Source organism: Perissodus microlepis, chromosome 23 (genome assembly GCF_051167445.1).
Source record: "Perissodus microlepis isolate ML-2025 ecotype Zambia chromosome 23, ASM5116744v1, whole genome shotgun sequence".
Taxonomy (NCBI): domain Eukaryota; kingdom Metazoa; phylum Chordata; class Actinopteri; order Cichliformes; family Cichlidae; genus Perissodus; species Perissodus microlepis.
In genome coordinates, this window is record NC_140482.1 from 6,737,514 (window position 1) to 6,757,489 (window position 19,976).

At 42.6% G+C, this 19,976-nt stretch overlaps 1 protein-coding gene across 1 annotated transcript in view; it reads right to left on the reverse strand.

The window, feature by feature from the left end:
* pard3ba (par-3 family cell polarity regulator beta a) overlaps nucleotides 1-19,976 on the reverse strand; it is a 196,633-nt gene that overhangs the window by 60,876 nt on the left and 115,781 nt on the right. Inside the window, exon 19 of the mRNA XM_084922436.1 lies at nucleotides 19,498-19,705. Coding sequence (XP_084778562.1) covers nucleotides 19,498-19,705 — 208 coding nt within the window. The remainder of the gene's footprint in view (nucleotides 1-19,497; nucleotides 19,706-19,976) is intronic.

Below are 19,976 nucleotides of genomic sequence, written 5' to 3' on the forward strand. Positions count from 1 at the left end.
TTTCTAAGCACTCCCACATTATGCAGGAGCCAAAAGCAGACTAGCAATTACCTCAGCGATAACCATATAAAAATCAGCATCGTCAGAAAAGAAATATCAGCGCTGTTCATCTTCTATGCATCAGTAGACATATAATTATATTACACATAAATATATGATTATCCAAAATCCCAGGTTTAGTCCGCCGAGCTGTTTGCTAGATTCACACCCCCACCCCTCCCAGCCCGCCTTCACACACACACACACACTCACAAAGCGCCTTAATCAACATTCTGAGGGGGCAGAGGTCCTCAGTTGGACCCATCATTATATCTGCATTAATTAGGACAGCTTCTTCTTCTCACTGTATTGTCTGCGAAAAGATGGAAAGAAAAAGAAAGAGGGTGGCACAGAACAGGGGTGGGACTCCCAATTAGAGACGTCTACCTTTCCCATCACCTTATGCGTTGTTCATCACCAAACATCCCCCCATCGTTTCCCTATTGCTATGAAAATAATGTCTGCTTCTCTTTTCTCTCTCTCTCTGTTTTTTAATTACTTTCTTTTTTTGTTGTGGTTTGTTTTTTTAAGCTTTCTCTGTATAGCGCCGGTTTTACTCTGTCACTGGTTCTGAAATGTGACAGTTAATTTCCTGTTGCGTGCGAGAATGCAGCTGGATAAAAATGTGAAAATGCACCAGCACATTTAAAGACAAAGAACCTACAAAAAAAAAAAAAAAGAAAAGCTCTATGAGCACAAATAACTCTCTCTCTCACACACACACACACACACACACACACACAGAAACACTAGAAATAAACAGATTGTTCACAAGAAACAGGTAAGCGGCTGCACACACTAAAGAAGACAGCATATACATCAACAGAGGTAACGAACGCACAGTAACTCTGCAGGGAACTGCAAACAGTCTCATGGAATAGGACATCTCATTAACTTAGCATTATCTACCTACACAACCACTCCATCAAACTCTCATTAGAGAAAAGTAGGGGGTCCTTGTGAGTCAGGCTGCTCTGGTGTCCCATTTAATACACTCCCCACTGACACAGGAGTTACTGGGAACCATTATTAGGATGTCGTTGTCATTATTAACCCGCCGCTCCCACAGCCGCCCTGGGATCACCTTGGCAGGCCTGGGACGGTGAGAGGAGATGATGTTGCCTGTTTGTCACTATATATAAAGTACAGTATATTTGTCATGGAGTAATTTTGAAATGTTTTTCTTAAAAAGTTGGTTTTCTTTGACAAACAGCTAATGCTTCACAAAGGCCTTTCCTCTTTTTTCTTCTTCTTCTCCACTTTGCAGCACCCTAATTTGGACAAACGTTGCAGTGAAATGAACTCTTCATGGTTCAGCAAGACATACTGGACAAGTTCATGCACCCAACTTTGTGGGAACAGTTTGGGGGATGGCCCCTTCCTGTTCCGACATGACTGCACACCAGTACACAAAGCGAGGTAAAGACATGGATGAGCACATTTGGTGTGGAAGAACTTGACTGGCCTGCACAGAGTCCTGACCTTAACCCGATAGAACAGCTTTGGGATGAATTAGAGCAGAGACTGTGAGTCAGGCCTTCACCTCCAACATCAGTGTCTGACCTCACAAATGCATTTCTGTAGGAATCGCCAAAGATTCCCATAAACACTCCTAAGCCTTGTGGAAACCAGAAGAGTTAAAGCTGCAAAGGGAGGGCTGACATCATATTTAAAACGTGTGTGAAGACAGACAGGCAAATACTTTGGGGAATATTGGCTGATTTTCTTTTTGTTATTCGGAAATCCTATAAATAATTGTATATTTATGCACCAAAAACTTTCCTCTTTTTACTTCTTCTTATGGTTTCCCTAAATTTCATGTGAAAAACCTTAGTCAGGCATAACAGATGATGACTAGTGCACTTTGCAAAACTGACACCCTAATTCGGACCAAAAGCAGTCAGCTAGGTGCACCAGAATCTCAGCTGGTAAGAAACTATAGTGACTGTAATTACTACAGCAACTGTCATTCTCATTACTGTGGAAGAGAGGGGGAAGAGGCGTAAGAGCTCAGTTAGCCATCCTCTAATGAGGCTCTATATGTAACACTAGGATCACGGCTATCCTGGGTGGTGATGTCACCAACCTGACCTGTGCAATTAAAGCTCTAGGATGGAGGAAAAGGGCCAAAGGGAGCTTGCTCCATCGGATAAATCGTTATATAGGATTTCTTTAACATCTATCTCAAATTACTGCAACAAACTAGAAAAATCTCATTACTGGGGGGGGGGGGGGGGGGGGGGGGGGGGGCAGCTTTAGATCTTAACGTTTTCTGTTTAAATAAAATCATCTCTTTACTCCCATTCTCAGCATTAAGGCTTCTTTGTTCTCTGCAATTGTGACAACAACTCTGATGGTGTGCAGTTGTGTGTAATCTTAATAAGCTTTCCTAACGTGGTGCAACAGGGAGCCAGTGGGTGGTTGGTTATCGCCAGGCATAATGAGGGATGTGAGAATGCTGTCTGCTAGCACCGTGGGTGTGTGTGTGGGCCCGTGTGGAGGAAGCCATGTTTTCACAAGGAGGACAAGGATTTAATTGACGCGTGTGCATGTGTACATTATGTGTGTGTGCTCACACGCTTGCAGGCTCGATGATACTTGTGAACACCTTGCCATTCCACATTTGAGTTGAAGCGCGCGCGCGCACACTCACACAGACACAAGCTAAAGCATCACACACAACGGCAGAGCAGAACTGCGGCTCATCACTGCGACAAAGGTGGTTTAGCATTCTGTCTACAACAGAGGAAACAGATTAAAGAGAGAAGAGGAGCAAGGAAGATAAAAACAACTAAATGAGTCCAGAAGAAAGGAAGAAAAACTACTAATACAATATCTGTATAAAACTTTAAAAACAAACAATCAAGATTTACAGCGATAAAAGCAAATGGAAACATTCTGATAATGAAAGAACCCACTGGAACAGAACAAAATGGGTAAAACGAGTAAAGTTAAACATTAAAAATTCAAGTCTGGTAAAGTCAAGTAAATAAATGAACAAGTTTAATCAAATAATACTTTTAGCTTCAACTTCAGCAAATCCTTTTTCTTAGGATCTGGTTGCACGGGCCCCTGGTAACCGCTGGTTTTAGTGGAAAAATGAGTTTTCCCCAACTGGTTGGCGAGTAGCTGCAGGACGTTGCTGGCTGTTGCAAGATAACGTCTATCATAAGAAAGTATACGAAATTGCACTGATAACCTCATTGCGATTGCTTTGGCTTCTAGCAAACACCCATAGTTAAAGAAAGAAGACGGCAACTTTTCTGCAAACACTTGCCAACTACCTGCTGAGTGGTTGCATGACTATGAAGAGTGTGATGCAAATGAAAACAGAGAATATTTCCCTTGAAAAAGTGTTAAAAGTTGTCCCTTACCGCTGAAACTAACATGTTTCAAAAGGTGAAACTTTTAGCTTAAAATGAAACGATTTCCTTTTACAGCTTGCGTCACACTTTTTTAAGATTCACTACAGCTCGGAGAGCAAATCTAATAAAATCTGATGTCTTTGGTGAAACTCCCTCTCCACAACCAACTTCAACTTGCAAAAGCCAGCAACCACTCACCAATCGGCTGGGGAATGCACATTTTTCTCTAGTGACTGAGGGTTGCTAGAGGGTCACCAACTGATCTCTATGACTGCGTAACAGAGGCCTCATTGAAATAATTCCTGCTCCTTAGAAGCCTGAACACAAGAACCGCATTCTCTCCAGTTTAAAGTCGAGATTGGAACAGCTCAAAAACATCAAGCTGGAGACCTCAAGCAGAAGTCACATGCATGCCAACGGAAATATCAGGACACAAGAGAGGCACAGGCTTAAAACTGACCCTAAATAATACTAGCAGCAAATAATAAGACACTAAACCTGATGCGATGCATTTTTGTCTCTACCAACATATGTTAGTATGTAACTATGACCCCTCTGGACTCTTGGCTTTGCACATTCTGAGACTGAAAATCTTTGTCAGTGCAACGTTTATGGGGTGAAGGTGGGTTGCAAAGCGGCTTGTTAAATGGAGTCCTATCTGAGATACATCGATTGGATGATTGTAAGGGTCTCAGCGGAGCCATCAGCTGATGTCGTCTGACACTGAGATCAGCTGATTGAGGCTCTTTGCATTAGTTCTGTCTTTCTTTGAGGTGAAAAAAGGTTGGAGGAGCCTTTACAGGGGAGGACTTATTTGACATTATATTTGATACTGCATCAATTGAGGCTCCAAGGCTAGTCTGGCTTCTTTTATCTGTCTTGGGGGGGATGTAAAGGATATATTACTGCGCTCTGCTACATGGAAGGAAGAATAAAGGGTAGAAAAGACTTTCTGTCAGAGGACAAACTTCAGAATGAGGCAACTTATGTCCTGTAAACATGTGCTCATCCCTGTTCTTCTTCATAGTGCGTATCTCTACGATAACTGCTTCCATACTTTAACCTTAACGTCTGAATATCCTCAAAGATTTCTGACTGAAAAAAGATTTTGTTAACACATAACAATAATCCTGTGTTGTGGAGTGATCTGCCATCTGGCTGGTACACTATTAAAATCCTTCTGTAAACAGGCGAGTATGTGAACAATGCCACTTATACATGATGGTAAAACCATCACATGCATAGCATGCATTGTTTTCTAGTCTGTGTTGACTCGTAGCTTGTTACCACAAAAAATACTGATTTCTTGCAACAGGCTTGATATGTCCTTTTCAGTAACGAGACTGCAGATAGCTCAGAGCAAGTGAGAAAACTGGCCAAATCCTATTCGCCCTGGAGAATAAGAGCAAGGTATAAAGAAGCAGAGTGGATAAAAAGAGAAAAGAAAGCAAGAGAAAGGCAGGAAAAAAAAACAATGAGTAAGTAAGAAAAGAGGAATTAAATGAGCAAACCAGAAAAAGTGAGAGCCGGCTAAATAGCCCATCTGCCTGGGAGAATAAGCGAACAAGAAGGAGGCAGAGAAGAAAGAGAGAAAGACGAGAAAAAGTGAAAGAGAAGACGAGAGATGGATGGATGTGTTAGCCAAAGCTCCTGTGAAAGTGCAGCTCGGCTGGGGAGGAATAAGGAGCTTAGGAATATATAGAGGGAATGCAGCTGCGTTCAGAGGCACAGGGAGAACAGTTAATCAGCCAAGCAGAAATGTTATCGCAGTAATTAGATTGCTCTGTATGTATTTGGAGAAGAGTGCACATATCTCAGTGGAGTTTTCAGTAAAGAAAGTAAAGGAGGGGAAAGATATGAGGCGAGTGAAAGAGAAACAAACTGAGAAGCAGACGGAGAGAGAGAAACAGGAGATGGGAAGAGATGGGGGGGAGATTAACACTATAGAGAGCCGTGATGTAACACGGTGCCTTCTTCTCCTGTTCTGGCGAAGTGGCGCTGCTCAACAGTGAGACCCGTCGGAAAATATTTCAGGCTTCCAATAGACAGAATAGCACTGAGGGCAAAAAATAGACAACAAGTGCTCTTTAAAATTGGTGTGGTTTCCTTGTGGAAGTGAGGATCAGGCTACAAGTGGACTGCCGCCCAACGACGAGGTCGCGTCAGGCCGCTGGAAGCTGGCTTTTGGCAGACAGCTAGGCCAGCCAATCCAGGCCTCTCTGAAGAGAGTCCCACCTTTGCTCGATAATGAAAACAGCCAGCAGGCCATGAGCTTTCCCCACCGGGCATAATTAAATCTATTTATCTGACTTTCCCTCCATATGCCCTGCACAGTACACCAGCAATTTGGCCCAAATCAGCTTCCATTGATGCCGGATACAAGCGCCGATAGGACTGGGATGAATCTGTAGCTTGATCCACCCAAGTGCTAATCGTAGTTAAAACAGCTTCATTTAGAAGGCATTAATAATGTAGGGAGGAAGATGCAAGTAGAGGGTATAAGCTATCTTAATATTCAGTTCTTTAAAGTACTTTAGCTGAGCATCACAGCAGAAGATCATTCAAAGATCATGGAGTGAGTGGCACAGCATGGAGCAAAGGAGAATAAAAGCTCAGTAGGACTTACGGACTAAAAACAAGCCAGTAAACTGACTCTTGCATGAGAACGTTTTGCCACTTCGCAATGTCAAAGAAACTACGGTGTTGTCAACAAGCTGTAACGCAAGAGGAGGAGGAGCCGCCAAATTTCCTCTTCAAATGAGACTAATTTAACACCTAAAGGAGAGAGGATCGAGGCAGGCAGGTATGACCGCACAGCAAGTTGCTCTCAAGGGAGCAGAAAGCATATGGAAAGCTTGTCTTAATCAACGCCTGGCCGGTCCTTCAAGCACTGATGCTTCAGTCAGACAATAAGTGATGAAGAGAGGGCGGGAAGAAGGTGCTAGGATAGAAGGAAATAGGAAAGGACTGAGAAAGGAAGGGTTGTCCAAGAAAAAGATGAAGAAGAAGAAGAAGAAAAGAAAGAAAAAAAAGAGTGAGAAGGGATGCAAGCAAAAGTAAAAGGGAAAAGGATGAAGGGAGAGCAAACAGAGGAGATGGAGTGTAAAGTGCTGGAGTGTAAAGTGCTGGAGTGCTGCGCCGTCCAGGGGCTGTCTGGTGAAATATGGGATTCCCTTTAATTGTTTGCATTCTGATATGTGGCATATTTTAGCAATTCCACATAAAATCTGTCCCCCCCAGCAATTTGTCTTTTATTTCGTTCCCCACTTCTGTCAGGGAAACCATTCATATTTAACAAGACCACTGGGCTATATGCCTCATTTTCATACTCGGCCATTGTCTGGGCAGTACATTCAGCCAGTGCACTGACCTCTCCACTCTTTGTTGCACACATCACACACACGCATGCATGGACGCACGCACACATGCAATGAGATATAAACAGATTAAGATAATGAAAGCTAGGCACATCACAAAGCCTTTATCTTGCTTAGTTTGCATAATACTGCACTTAATCTGACTAGAATCACTGGTTTAGATGGTCAGTTCACACAAACTACAAATAAGAACTAACCATATCACTTGGTTTTTTTACTTTCATGTTTTTGGTTTAAAGTTCTGTGGATTATTTTAACAGGTAGAGTCATTTTTAAAATCATAACTGTGGATGTTGTAGTTCAAACTGAGCATCAGAATGGGGAAGAAAGGTGATTTAAGTGACTTAAACTGAAAATGTAACTCAAATAGCCACTCATTGCAACCAAGGTACGCAGAAGAGCACCTCTGAATGCATCATACCTTGTAGCAGACACGCTACAGCAGCAGAAGACCACACCAGGTGCCACCCCTGCAACTGTGTGATGCTATGATGTCAACATGGACCAGAATCTCTTAGGAATGTTTCAAACGTTTAAAACTGCAAAAGCAAACAGTATGTCTTAGGTTTCAGGTTCACCATAGTAGGTAAAGAAGACAAAGTTTCTGACAGGGTGATAGATTTAGATGAAAATCTACAAAAGTACTCTATTTGGCCTGATTTGGCCAGTGGTCTGAAACCTGGCTTTTACTGGCCTAGGCAACAGAAGAACACACACATACATAGATTTAAACTCATTTTGAAAAGTTACGGATGCTTTAAACCTGGATGAAAGCGAAAAATCAGTTTTAATACTCCTGGAAACCACCTGTGAACTTTGTGATTCATAGAAATTCTTCACATTTTCCAGCTGCAGGCTTGGAAGCAAAAAAAAGGCTAGGTCACCGTGACTCCACATGAGAGCCACTGGCAGACTGAGAAAGGTTAGACTACTGGCTCCTCCGGCCCTCCACACATCCTCATACAAGAAACACTTAACCTTCTTGGTGTGAAAAGCAGAGGTCGTGCTCTGAGTGTATTTTAGTGGGAGATACGCGGTAGCGGGGAATAAGGAAACCCTCAAGTAAAGAGGAATACTTGGGCACTTGTGTGTTCTTGAATGTGTCTGTCATTAGCACATTAAATGACAGCGGAAGTCCATCCATCACACATGGCATGGCTGGAGAGGACATAACCGCCAGTGGAGGTGTAATCACTTCCTGGCGCCCGATGCTTTGAGCACATGTACGTCCAGGAGTTGGTAAGATCACATGCTAATTGGTCGTGACTGTTTCCTGTGGCCTCATTGAGACCTTTAATTGGCCGGTGAGTGATGGGCAGCTGGCTGGTGAGATGCCGCTGAGCTGTCTGGATGATACGAATGCGTCTGAGCTTCGAAAGGCCCGTCCCTCGGGGTCAATTCAAATGTCATAACTCGACGGGGACTGATGGATCGTGAAAACGATCAACGCAAATGGAAGCCTCGACTCACTGTCTCATTTTGTAATTACCGTGTGGCCAATATTTCTCTGAACAAATGTGGGTATTGTTTTCCTGAGCCGGATGACTCACTCAGACTTTACCAGTCGAAAGAAAGAAAAAAGAAAAATAGGGCTTCGCTCCTAATGAGAACACAGCTATTTGAAAACAGTGACAGCAACTCTATTGGCTGGCAGAACTGCAGAGAACATTATAGAGTAACTAGTTCTCTGAAGATTGCTTCTTATGTAACATAGGGTGTAACATACTAATGAACATTAATAATAAAAAAAACTTATCTGAATAAAAGAGTATACACCCGGTGGCCTCCAAACTTCCCAGGGAAAATCTGGAGGTAAACAAGTTGTTCAGAAGCCTATAAATAAAGTAATTAATTCCTCAACTGCTCCACTGGAGCTCCTTCACGGTCAAGCTGCAAAGGAGTGAGTCGGCATCCTCGCCTCACCCCTCCCCTACCCGCCCAACACCAGAGCTGTAAATAAGAGAGGGAGAGAGAGCGGCTCTGAGCCGAAACGCTCTGGTTGGAGGCAGGTGTAGCCGGGCTATGAAAAACAAGAAACATAAAAAGCTTTTCGTGTGAGAAGAGAAGGGGAGATTTCAAGGGGAAGGCGAGTCAAGGGGAAGCGTTGTAGCGACAGCAAAAGGGAGCGAGGAGAACGGCGGGAAGGAACGGCGGAGGCGCGTCGCGACTGCCCCCTTTATCAGCTGATATATATGCATGAGGATTTCCTCATCATCTCCACTGTCAATTTCCCGTCCCTCTGATATTTGACTGACAGCTCGCATCAACACCAATAAACCTGCACATCATTTCAGGAAAAAGCTGCCCATCGTGCTGAATGGAGGGGAGAAATGGAGGGAAAAAAGTTAATTTGTTTTCCCGCCAGCTGCCGACAGTGATAGCGTCCGCGTCTGTTTGCTTCCATGGCAAAGTTGTAAATTAGAATTGTGCCTCAGTACCAAGTACAGGAAGCTGCTTCTGCTGCGAGAAAGCTCATTTCCAACAACGGTAAAAAGTACTTGGCAGCTTTTTATATGTAGGGCGACCGGAGACTTACCGGAAGCAAATTGAGCACAATTCTGAATTATGACAAGAAAAATGAAATAGCTGTCATTTTAGGACTGCTTTTTCCTCTATGGAGGGTGATTCACTGGTTGTTGTTAGCAGTATTTTAATGTAATAGCGTGTAGCTTTAAGAACCATGCTGGTATTAATATCTGGGACTGAGTATAATAAATTTGGACATTTGTCACCATAAGAACACACACAAGAAACAAAATGACGAGGCCAACATATCCAAATACTAATGCCACATACTGCACACACACACACACACACACACACACACACACACTCAGTAAATTCCAGGTTGTTCTACTCACCATTAACAGCTAAAGCTCAAAGCAAATAAAAGGACTGATTTTCTTTCCTTCACTGCAGCTTTGAATTAATCACAGTGCACAACTTGCATCAGGTAAAATTGCAAAAGATTTGCATGTACCTCCCTAACATAAATGTACCAATACCAGAAATGCAAATATTCGAAACCCATATCAAAATTCTCCTGCCTAGTAAAAATCCATAAGTCCCCGGTAAATTCCCAAACAGTTTTAATCTGAGCAGTTGGGCTTTTGATTAAGTCACAGCACAATAACAGCTGCGTTGTGTGCTTCGCATAGCCCCTCACAACCTATGCAAAGCATTTGATTTAGCAGCTTATGCTATGCCACTGGAAATGCTATGCTTGACTAGATAAACAATCTATTAAATGATTCCATCAGAATCTTCCTGATAGATCTCAAAGATGTTTTCAAAGGTTTTCTGTCAGAGATTTTGGTCATTACTAGGGATGGGTACCGGTATCACACTGGTTCCGACATAAACGGTAGTAACCAGACCGAAAAGCAGCGCACATTTTGGTGCTTTATTTCGGTGCTTTTTTTTCCCTGAGATGTCACACACTTTGGATTCTAGCCAATCATTTTACGTTTCCGAGGATAGTAGGCGGGCCCAGGTACGTACGTTCTTTTAGAGCACAGCTACAGATTAAAAATGCCCAAGGCGAAGCGGTCAAAAGTTTGGCTGTACTTCACAGCAAAAGATGCAAACTCAGCAGCCTGAAACAAGTGCTTTAAGGTGATACTGTGCAAAGGAGGTAACTCCTCGAATCTGATGAAACACCTGGCGACGCATAGCGTTTTGTTAAAAGTCGAGAAATGCGCCGTATTTGATAGCTTGCTGCGAGACCTCACACCGAGCACATCTACTGCGGGTGTGGTGCCTGTTATCGGACCTGGAGTTAGCAACATCCCCCAAAAACCCGAAGAGGAGAGTCCTGGCCCCTAGCCCTGCCAGTGTAGCAGAAATGATGACGGATGATGATGGCAGCAGCAGCCGTTCTTCTCTGCGTGAGTAGCTTAATATTGTTCGTGTGTAAGCTAACCACGTTATTAAATTAATGCATGTAAGGTGAACTAGCAAACACCGTTGTAGTTACATGCAGCTGTCTTCTTGTTTGATGGCAGATACTCCCTTCACCCTGGCCAAAAAGGTTAAAATGACCAAAGAAAAAGTGGGAAACAGCTAAACATGAGAGGTTTTTGGACAAAGTTTGTGTTTTTTCCATTGATTAAGCACTGCTTCCAGCCAAGAGTGATGCCATAAATCCCCTATAGCTGCAGAAAAGGCTAACATTGTTATCTTTTTACAAAAAAAACAGCTGAACAATTTTGTGTTCTCCATTCTTTAAGCACCGGTTCGAGCACCGTTTAAGCACCGGCACCGTTTCAAAAGTACCGGTTTGGTACTGGTATCGGATAAAACCTAAACGATACCCATCCCTAGTCATTACACAGTTGCTGCAGATTTGTGGTTGCACATCCACCATGTTCCTGGACTGTGATTGGATTGAGATCTGGTGACTGCCGAGGCCATTTGTGACCACACTGCCTGTTCAAGAAACCAGTTTGAGACGATTTGGTGAGCCTGTGTGAACTGGAGTTTCCCATTCTTAGCTGACAAGAGTGACATTCAGTGTGGTCTTCTGCTGCTGTAGCCCACCTGCTTCAAGGTTGGATGCAAAGACGCTCTTCTGCATACTTTGATTGTAACAAATGGTAAATTGAAATATGGTCACCTTCATATCAGCCTGAAGCTGTCTAGCTGTGAGTGACACCTGGTGTAGTCGTTGCACGTGTTGTGCATCCAGAAATGTGGAGATGCTCTTCTGCATACCTTGGCTTTAATAAATGGTTATTTGAGGTACTATCATCTTTCCAGCATCTGCATTTCACCTATCAAAACAGTACGCTTGTTCTCTGGCCTCTGGTAAAGAAACATAAGGGAATGCTATTCACCAGGTGACCTAAGAGTATCCTGCCTCCTTTGAAATCTTCATGGTCATAAAATAAAAACTATTGATTATTATAAATAATTCAGAATTATTTACTCACTTTTAAGACCCATGTGGAACACACTCCAGAAATCTGAGTGCTTTCTTGATGGTAATGCTATTTATACATATGCTTCCTCCTCCACCTTGAATATTCTTTATTCCATTTACTACAGGGTGCTGCATTTTATTACCAACCACTGTATCTTATATGAAAATTTGAGATGGTCCTCTTAAACAAACATAAGGGAGCAGTGCTGCTTGATGTTTGTTTATTAAAAATTACCCAATTACCTCTGCTGCCTTGTTAAGATTTAAATATAGTACTTACGATGCCGAGTCACAGGAAGTTCTAACACAAGCTGCACCTCTTATTTACTCTACAACTGGGTTCAGATACTTTGCTGCACACAAATAGGATTAGTTACAAAAGTTTGAAAACTACATTCTCTTATTTTATTTGAGGATTTTATGCATGAGCATCACTCCTGCATAAGATTTTCCTAAATTTCAAAATGTCCATTCTCATGTTGTCTTTGCAAAGGTCTCCCTTAAAAACAGGACACCCTGATTTCAATGAGATTACCTGTTTAAATAAAGGATTTAATAATAATGCGAGCCCTCAGCTATGCACGGTTGCATTCTCTCATTTTAATTCAGCCAACCTTTGCTCAAAGTATACAGCAGGGAGAATATACTCTGCAAGGCTTTACATTCCCTAGGAACGTGTATTTAAGGCAGCCCTGATTAGTAAGCGATAGCTGTGAGTTCCACGCCTGTCAAGTGTGCAAAGAAAGTGATTTGTGGTTTTGCATACATTATTTATGGAAAGATAAAGAGATGAATAGAGGGAGTGATAATGCTTATCCACAAGAGATATCCTGTGAGCAAAATATATGGCCTTACGCATATTTTACAAAAGGGAATACTAACATTAATAAATACTGTCTTGCAGACTCCTTTCTGTATCAGCGCAGCTAGCAGCCCTTAAATGCCAGATGAGATGCTGGATCAAAGAAATCCACCTGCAGTGCATTAACCCAACGGTGGGATTAGGTAATGCACCTCCGATTTACCCCATCACAGCTTAGAGTCACTGCTGTGAGGCACCCACACAAACATGTCAGAGGGATTTTGATATGCCTACCAACACGGCTGACAAGTACAGCCTATTCAAGATTCCTTTCCCTTCCTGCTGATCTTAAGGTCACTTGGTGTTTAAAGTCACTGCGGCACTGTTGTGGCCTGTTTCAGTGCTCCACATTACTATTATTTCGCACCGATGGTCGGCCTTACTTTCCTGGTTTCTTTCAAATAAACAGATGGGCAGTGACAACCATTCATACCAGAGCAGGAACAGAAAAAAATAACAGTCCACAGAAACCTCACAGTAAAGGAATAACACGCCCTGCCTCTGTTTAACTGGCAGGAGGTTTCTTGGACCTCGCACTAGTTATTAGCACACTTGATAATAGAAAATTAGAAACTCGAGTGAATCCATGGAGGACTCTGAAGCTAATTTTATCCAGTGTTGCTTAGTTAAATCAATAGTTCACTCAAGGACAGAGAGAAATGAACTGGGAAAGAGATACTCAACCATAGACAGCTAAGTGAAGCAAAACAGAACAAAGAAAGGACATTTGAGGACAATCTGAGGAGAAAAGGCTCAAATTGGAAGAGCAAAGGCTCGAGGAACAAGGAGGAGGAAGACAGGCGCTCTTATAAGAGCAGTAATCCATCAGAAATCATCAAGCGTCGAGCTCCTTCAGTTTGACACCGAGACTTTGGTTTTGCAGAGCACAGCCCACCAGTGACTACCTTTTCCACCCCGCGCATTCTGCTGCTCCGCGATAGGATGAGAGCGGAACGGACGGAGCTAATTGGCTTGCATCACTGTCGGATTTCTTCTTCGCCGCAAACAGAGGAGCGGGGGAGAGGATATACTGTACGATGCCGTACGTGGGATTTGTAAACAGCAGATCAGAGCGTCGACTTTCATGTCCCTTAAATGGGTTGAGGGGTGTTTGCGTGCGGTGGCGGCAGGAGACGTGCTGATAGCGACAGCTCCACATTGATCCTGACTGAGTGACTGACGGGACACGAAACAGACGGCGTGTGTCAGTGCCCAGCAGGGCCGGCAGCGGAGTTGAGCAATGACACACCCGGTGACTGGTGTGATGAACGCTCAAGCTGATGGAGTTGCATGAATCTGTGTATAAACACAAATCCACATTTCAGTGCAGACCGAATGTCACTTGGGAGTGAAACGGGGAGCGTTGCACACGACCCTGACCTCCTGATTAAGTCGTGCTGGATAAAACCATAACAATGTCTAATCCTTCATGAAAACAAGACCGGGTCTGAGCTCAAGCAGTTCAAGCTGTACACACAAGAACAAAAGCCCTCAGCAACTTTCCAAGGCTGAGAAACTTGTAAAAATATCACTTTGGGGAATGGTGAGGAGGGAGCTCTAGCTTTTACTTCAAGATAAAAATAATATTGTAGGCAAAGGTTTTATTACAGTCCAAAAGTGGAAGATAAATATCCTTTTTCTGATAAGGACATCTGAAACTCCTGACCAGGCTAACCTGTCTTGTTCTGCAGATATGGTGGCAACGTTGAGAGAAAACATAAGAGCAGCCTAGTGTTAGTCTTTCCGCGGTCTGTCAGCAGCACAGCCCCCGAGGCTACGTCCTGGGCAAAGACTTCACTGCCGTCTGCTGAATACAGACAAGACAAGCAGTCATGCGCTAGTGAGGAAGGTCTGAAGGGCACTGCCATTTGTCTTGGCTTATTTAGCAATCAGGGAGACAAGACGCGAATGGGGCTTTGTGAGCACGGTGATGAAAAAGAGGAGAAACTGCATCTGAGCCCAGAACAGGAGGGACACATACAGGAAGCAGAACGCACTCTTCCATCTTTAACCTTAAGACGGTGTGTCTTTTTTGGCACTTTGTTTAATTCGATGGGAGTTCTGTTTTAACCCCCCCACCCATCAAAAAAACTGGCAAACGTCCAAATCAGTTTGGACTATTTGACAGTAAAATAGACATCAGGAAGCAATGTCATTACAAAGTCGATTTCACAGCAGTCCCTGAGATTCAAATCAAATCACAACCGGCTTGTAGAGCGGGCCCGGCTTACTGTACGCACAAAAAAGACTTTGTTGTTGCTGTGGCGACTATAATGCTCAAATAATTACTAAAATACCTGCATAATTGTTCTGTTTGTATGCTATTGTACAGTTAGAGACCTTGCATGGGCCATGCACTTCTAATATGCAATAAGTGTATAAGAATAAAGTTAGAAATTAAATTAACCAATAGCATAATTGGTATTTTCCCCCCCAGATTTACTCTAAATATCACAATAATACCTTGAATTTCTCCTATCATGACAGCTATAAAGACAAAATTGGATATTGTGACCACCGTATGCTAAATCGTGACTATTTTTTGTCAAATAATGGTACAAAATATGTGCTCCACCAGTTTCGCAGCAATTGGTGGAAATATATACATGCAGGTGCTTAATAGATTCCCCCGCCAATCTGACTTAACGGAGTCACTATTTTACAACTCCCTACGGTGGTGCTTATCAAATGAATGAGTCTACAGTAAAATGAATGGAAATTAATGAACCTTTAGGGGGAAAAAAAGAGAAATTCACAGGGGGATTGGCAAACAGAGGAGGGAAATAAATCAGCACCTACTTAATTGAATAACTGGACTATTAAATTTGAATAATAATACACACACACACACACACACACACACTCAAAGCACAATGACGTGAATGAATCCATAATTACAGTTTTTCACCTTTTTAGGTGCATTTCTATCCTAAGTTACACTAATTTTGATATCATGCGTTATCATGATAGTATTATGTGGTGAGTTAAGGAGCATTCCCACTGTGTCGCGCTCAGTGACTCGATTAATGTGCTGAACAAATCCAATGCGTCAAATGTTACATTGAAAGCATCTCTAGGAAACAATTCTTACAAAAACGAATTTTAAGCCCTCTTTAAAACCTGAAACTCGAAATAAAATTCAATTTTTTGGAAAATGGAGTGTTTATTTAACTTTTTGACAAATTAAACAAAACAATATTAATTTGAATATTTTAGTTTAATTGGTATCATATTTGCTACATCTGGCATCTTTGGTAATCTACTGCTAAAAACTGATTGTGCATCTTATTTTGGTTCTTCATGGTGGAAAAATAAACCACACTGATGATGTCGACATCTCAAAAACACAAAAACTATGTATCAAATATGATACACTAGGTGTTAATGGGTTAAAAAGGAAAGGCTGCTGCTTGGCTGACCAATTTACCATCGTGTGCATTTAGATTCAATAAACACAACATGGATTTTTCTAAAAGGATATTCACCGTTTTATCAAATGATGTAATTACATTTTTTTTTTACCTTAAACAAACACGTTTCTTAAGGCGAACTGCTGCACTCATGTAAAATAACAACATCTAGGCTTTTAAATGCAAGGCCATGAAACAATACAGTGAGGATCATGTATGAATTTAGAAAAAATAAATGTTCCCACAACAAATATGTGATTTCCAGAGGTCACCGTATATCCAGCTGTTTGCTACCCAATGCCAAAAACAACTTGCTCTTCAAACAATGCAGCAGCTAAATTAAATATTTACGGCCACTGGAAGGACGGGGCCGGCTTCCAGCATTTGTCGTGCTAGCTGTTGTTGTGCACACTTTCATTGCCGAGGTAAATTGAGGTCATATGTTTATAATTTGCCCTTTTCCTAATGCTGCCATTGGAGTAAAATAACATTTGAGAGCTGCAATCAGATTGAACAGTGCAATACTCCAGCTAATTAAGTCATATTTCAAGTTCAATAACAATCAAGCTGGACGGATAAAGGCCAGGGAGAGCGCGCGAGAGAGGGGCGAGTGTGCGGCGCAACAATCTGGAAGCTTTTACAATAGTCAGGCTATTGTTGAGGTAGAAGAGGAGTCCAAGTCTGTGCAAGAGACGAGCAGCAGGCTGGTTTTGATTGTTTCTGACTACTGTGTTAAATTAAGAGGGGGAAAAAAAGAGCGTGGATATAGTGAGATGTGTGAGCCCAATGACAGATGCATTTTACTTATACACCTGAACTTGAACTGTGAGAACTAAAAATAAGCCACTCATGATCAGAGTGGAAATTGGCAAGTAAAGGCAAAGAGACAAGGAGAGTATACACAAGGCAGGAAGAGAGAAGCGAGGATCCAAATGCAGAAGTACAAACAGAAAAACGAGGAGTCCTTGTGCAGCACATGTGTAGAGCTTCATATAAACACAATGTGTGTGGCGCAGAATAGGAAACACAACTGTCTTTCCTGGGTAAATCCAGCTCTAGGCGAAGTGGATTTCAGCTTTACACTCAACTACAAGCTGACATGTGCTCTTGCATGTACCTCCTCCAAGTGTGTCCTTCATCTTGCCCTTCCCAGCCCCGGCTCGACTCTCCCCTACCGGGCTCAACGTGTGAACATCTCCTCCATTACTGCCCTTGACACTGTGGCCGATTGGATTCTTATCTGCCATCTGTAGGCCAACGCTCAGCTCGCGCTATCTCTCGTCACAGCCTAATTGAATCTCAAGTGTTGGAAGTGTAGTGATACACTGACCACACCGTGTCACTGCCAATAGATAAGGATTGCAGCTGGTGGGATTGGACCACCGCAAATCACGATGGGGACATGTTGATAAGGGGGGTGACGAGCGGTTTGGGTCGCTACTGTGCGACTTTGCTTGGATTGAGAAATAATGGATACCCTCCATTACTGAGAAGGTTGTGTTCACATCCAATATCCAAGATCCCGTAATCCTGCTGTGCTCGCAGAGGTAATTTGTTGAAACTTAACCAAGAAAAGTAGGACATAGTGCTGCTTCTGTCCATCGATTCTTCTGTTTACAGGAGGGATGCACCTGATGTCTGTTTCCCTCACAGCTACAAAATGCACATCTGGTTTTAACCAGCAGGCAAACCTAAAAATAAAAGACTAGTAGAAAATAATACAGATGAAAATCAGCTCAATTTAAAGAGAACAATATAAGTAATGATGCTTTCAGACGATGCTATAGCTTGAGCTTTAGGAGTAGTTATCTGGTTTGTTCTAGCTGTCAATTTTCTTTTAAATGAGAAAATATTTGATTTAAAAAAATCAAAGCAAAGCCTTTTAAATGGCTTTGTTTCAGCTAAAGCTGTAATGATAATACTATTATTATAGAGTTAGGCTAATGCTAACTGGTGATCACTGACCATTTTCCCTCCTCATCTTTTCTGACTGTTTTTTTTTTTCAGTAGTTTTGCATTTTGCTAGGGTCAGTGTCCCTCCTGGTACCATGAGCTGATGCATAGGACCCTACAGAGGTTGCACAGAAAGTCCAACTTCTCCAGCATGGCACGTCAATATGTGCCATTGTCAGAAGGTTTGCTCTGTCTCCCAGCACAGTCTGTAAGCGCTGGACATGGCCCATCAGCAGGACTAGTATCTGCTTCTTTTTGCAAGGAGGAACAGGACGAGCACTGCCAGAGCTACAAAATGACCTCCAGCAGGATGCTCGTGTGAATTTTTCTGACCAAACAATCAGAAACAGACTTCATGAGAGTGGCCTGAGAGCCTGACGTCCTCTAGTGGTCCCTTTGCTCGCTGTCCAGCACCGTGGGGCCTGATTCGAATTTTCCATAGAATACCAGAATAGGCAGGTCACTGGCTGATACCCTGTGCTTTTCACAGATGAGCGCTGGTTCACCCTGAACACATGTGACAGACGTGAAAGCTGCCCGTAAGAATAACCTGTTTGGTGGTGCGTCAGTGATGGTCTGGGGAGATACAGACCTGTATAGACGTCAACTGATCATCTCTGGGACATGTTTGTGTCCATCCGACACCATTAGAGTCTACCAGGAGCTCTGAGATCCCCCAGTACACTATCTGCCGTGTCATTAGGACCACGCCCCTTGTCAGGCACACATACAAGCACGCGGAGCACCATTTTGCTGCAAAGAAATTGCAATGAAACTTAGTCTGCTGCATCATCTTTTCACTTTGAGTTTTGCCGTGTCTTTGAATTCAGCCCTCTGTAGGTTGATAGTTTTCATTGCCATCAAACAATGTGGCATCCTTTCACTCCTGACACATTACCCAGTCCATCAGTGCAGATACCCAGCATGACTTCGTTTCATTGCGATCTGATATGTTTTCAAAGTGTTCCTTTCATTTTTTGAACAGTGTATATACAAAAGGCAGCACATTCCCCAATTTGATTGCAATGGGTTAATAAAATAGAAATGAAAAATTAATATGTCTCTGTTTAATTACTTAGAAATGTAATTAAACTTGGAAAACCAGAATAAAAGCATATTACACTGGCTCGGTTTGTGCTTCTAGGATCCATTAATGTTCCCATCAGTCGTTTATAGGACACTTATTACCACCGTGCCAATTAACATGCTTCACTCCTGCCAGGACACGCATGAAGAGATAAAGCTAATGTCAGCACCTTATTTGACTCTGGAACTGTAATTGCGGAAATACAAAATGTTTCGTTTAAAAGTGTCAGCTATTGCCTCAAGTGGAAAGAAGTTAATTTGTGAGTGCTATTCAATCCATCTGCAGTCAGCCAGCGACCAGCAACAGGGCTCATGTACATATTTAACTAATGTTTACATCTTCATTAGGTTCTATTTGTCAGAAAGTCCATGTCAAGTCATTTTTGTTGACGACGGGAGCTTTCAACTGGGGAAGCCAACAAGTTACAAACTAGTTAAACATCAGTTCGGGATGTTAAGTATTAGGACCTGAAGATCGCCTTACCTTAAGAGGCCAAATCCTTTCTTTTTGGTCTTCTTCTCTGTGTCCTCCACAGAATCCAGTGACTTCTTCCTCCCTTTGGTCTTCTTCTCCTTCTTCCTCCTTTCATCCTTCTTCTTCTTCTTCTTCCCATCGTCTGCATCCAGATCCTGGCGAGACGAGCTGCTGGCGGGCGTTTCGTGACCGGAGCTGTGCTCTGACATGTCGTCGTCTGATGAGGGAAAACAATTCCCACGAATAGGATAGGTTGGAGGGCAGAGGTCAGAGTAGATCCACAGACAACAATGGAATATGTACTCATAGATATAGCTCCGAGCATTACAAGCAGCCTTTGTTCTTATGCAAGCCCCTCAGGTGTAGCAAGATACCAGGAACACAGATTTGAGGGTTTTTTGGGTTTTTTTTAGTTTTATCTTTTGCAGCGTTGACTGTGTGCCTAAAAAACCCCTCAAATCTTAACTTTTGTCCACACTCCAGGATTT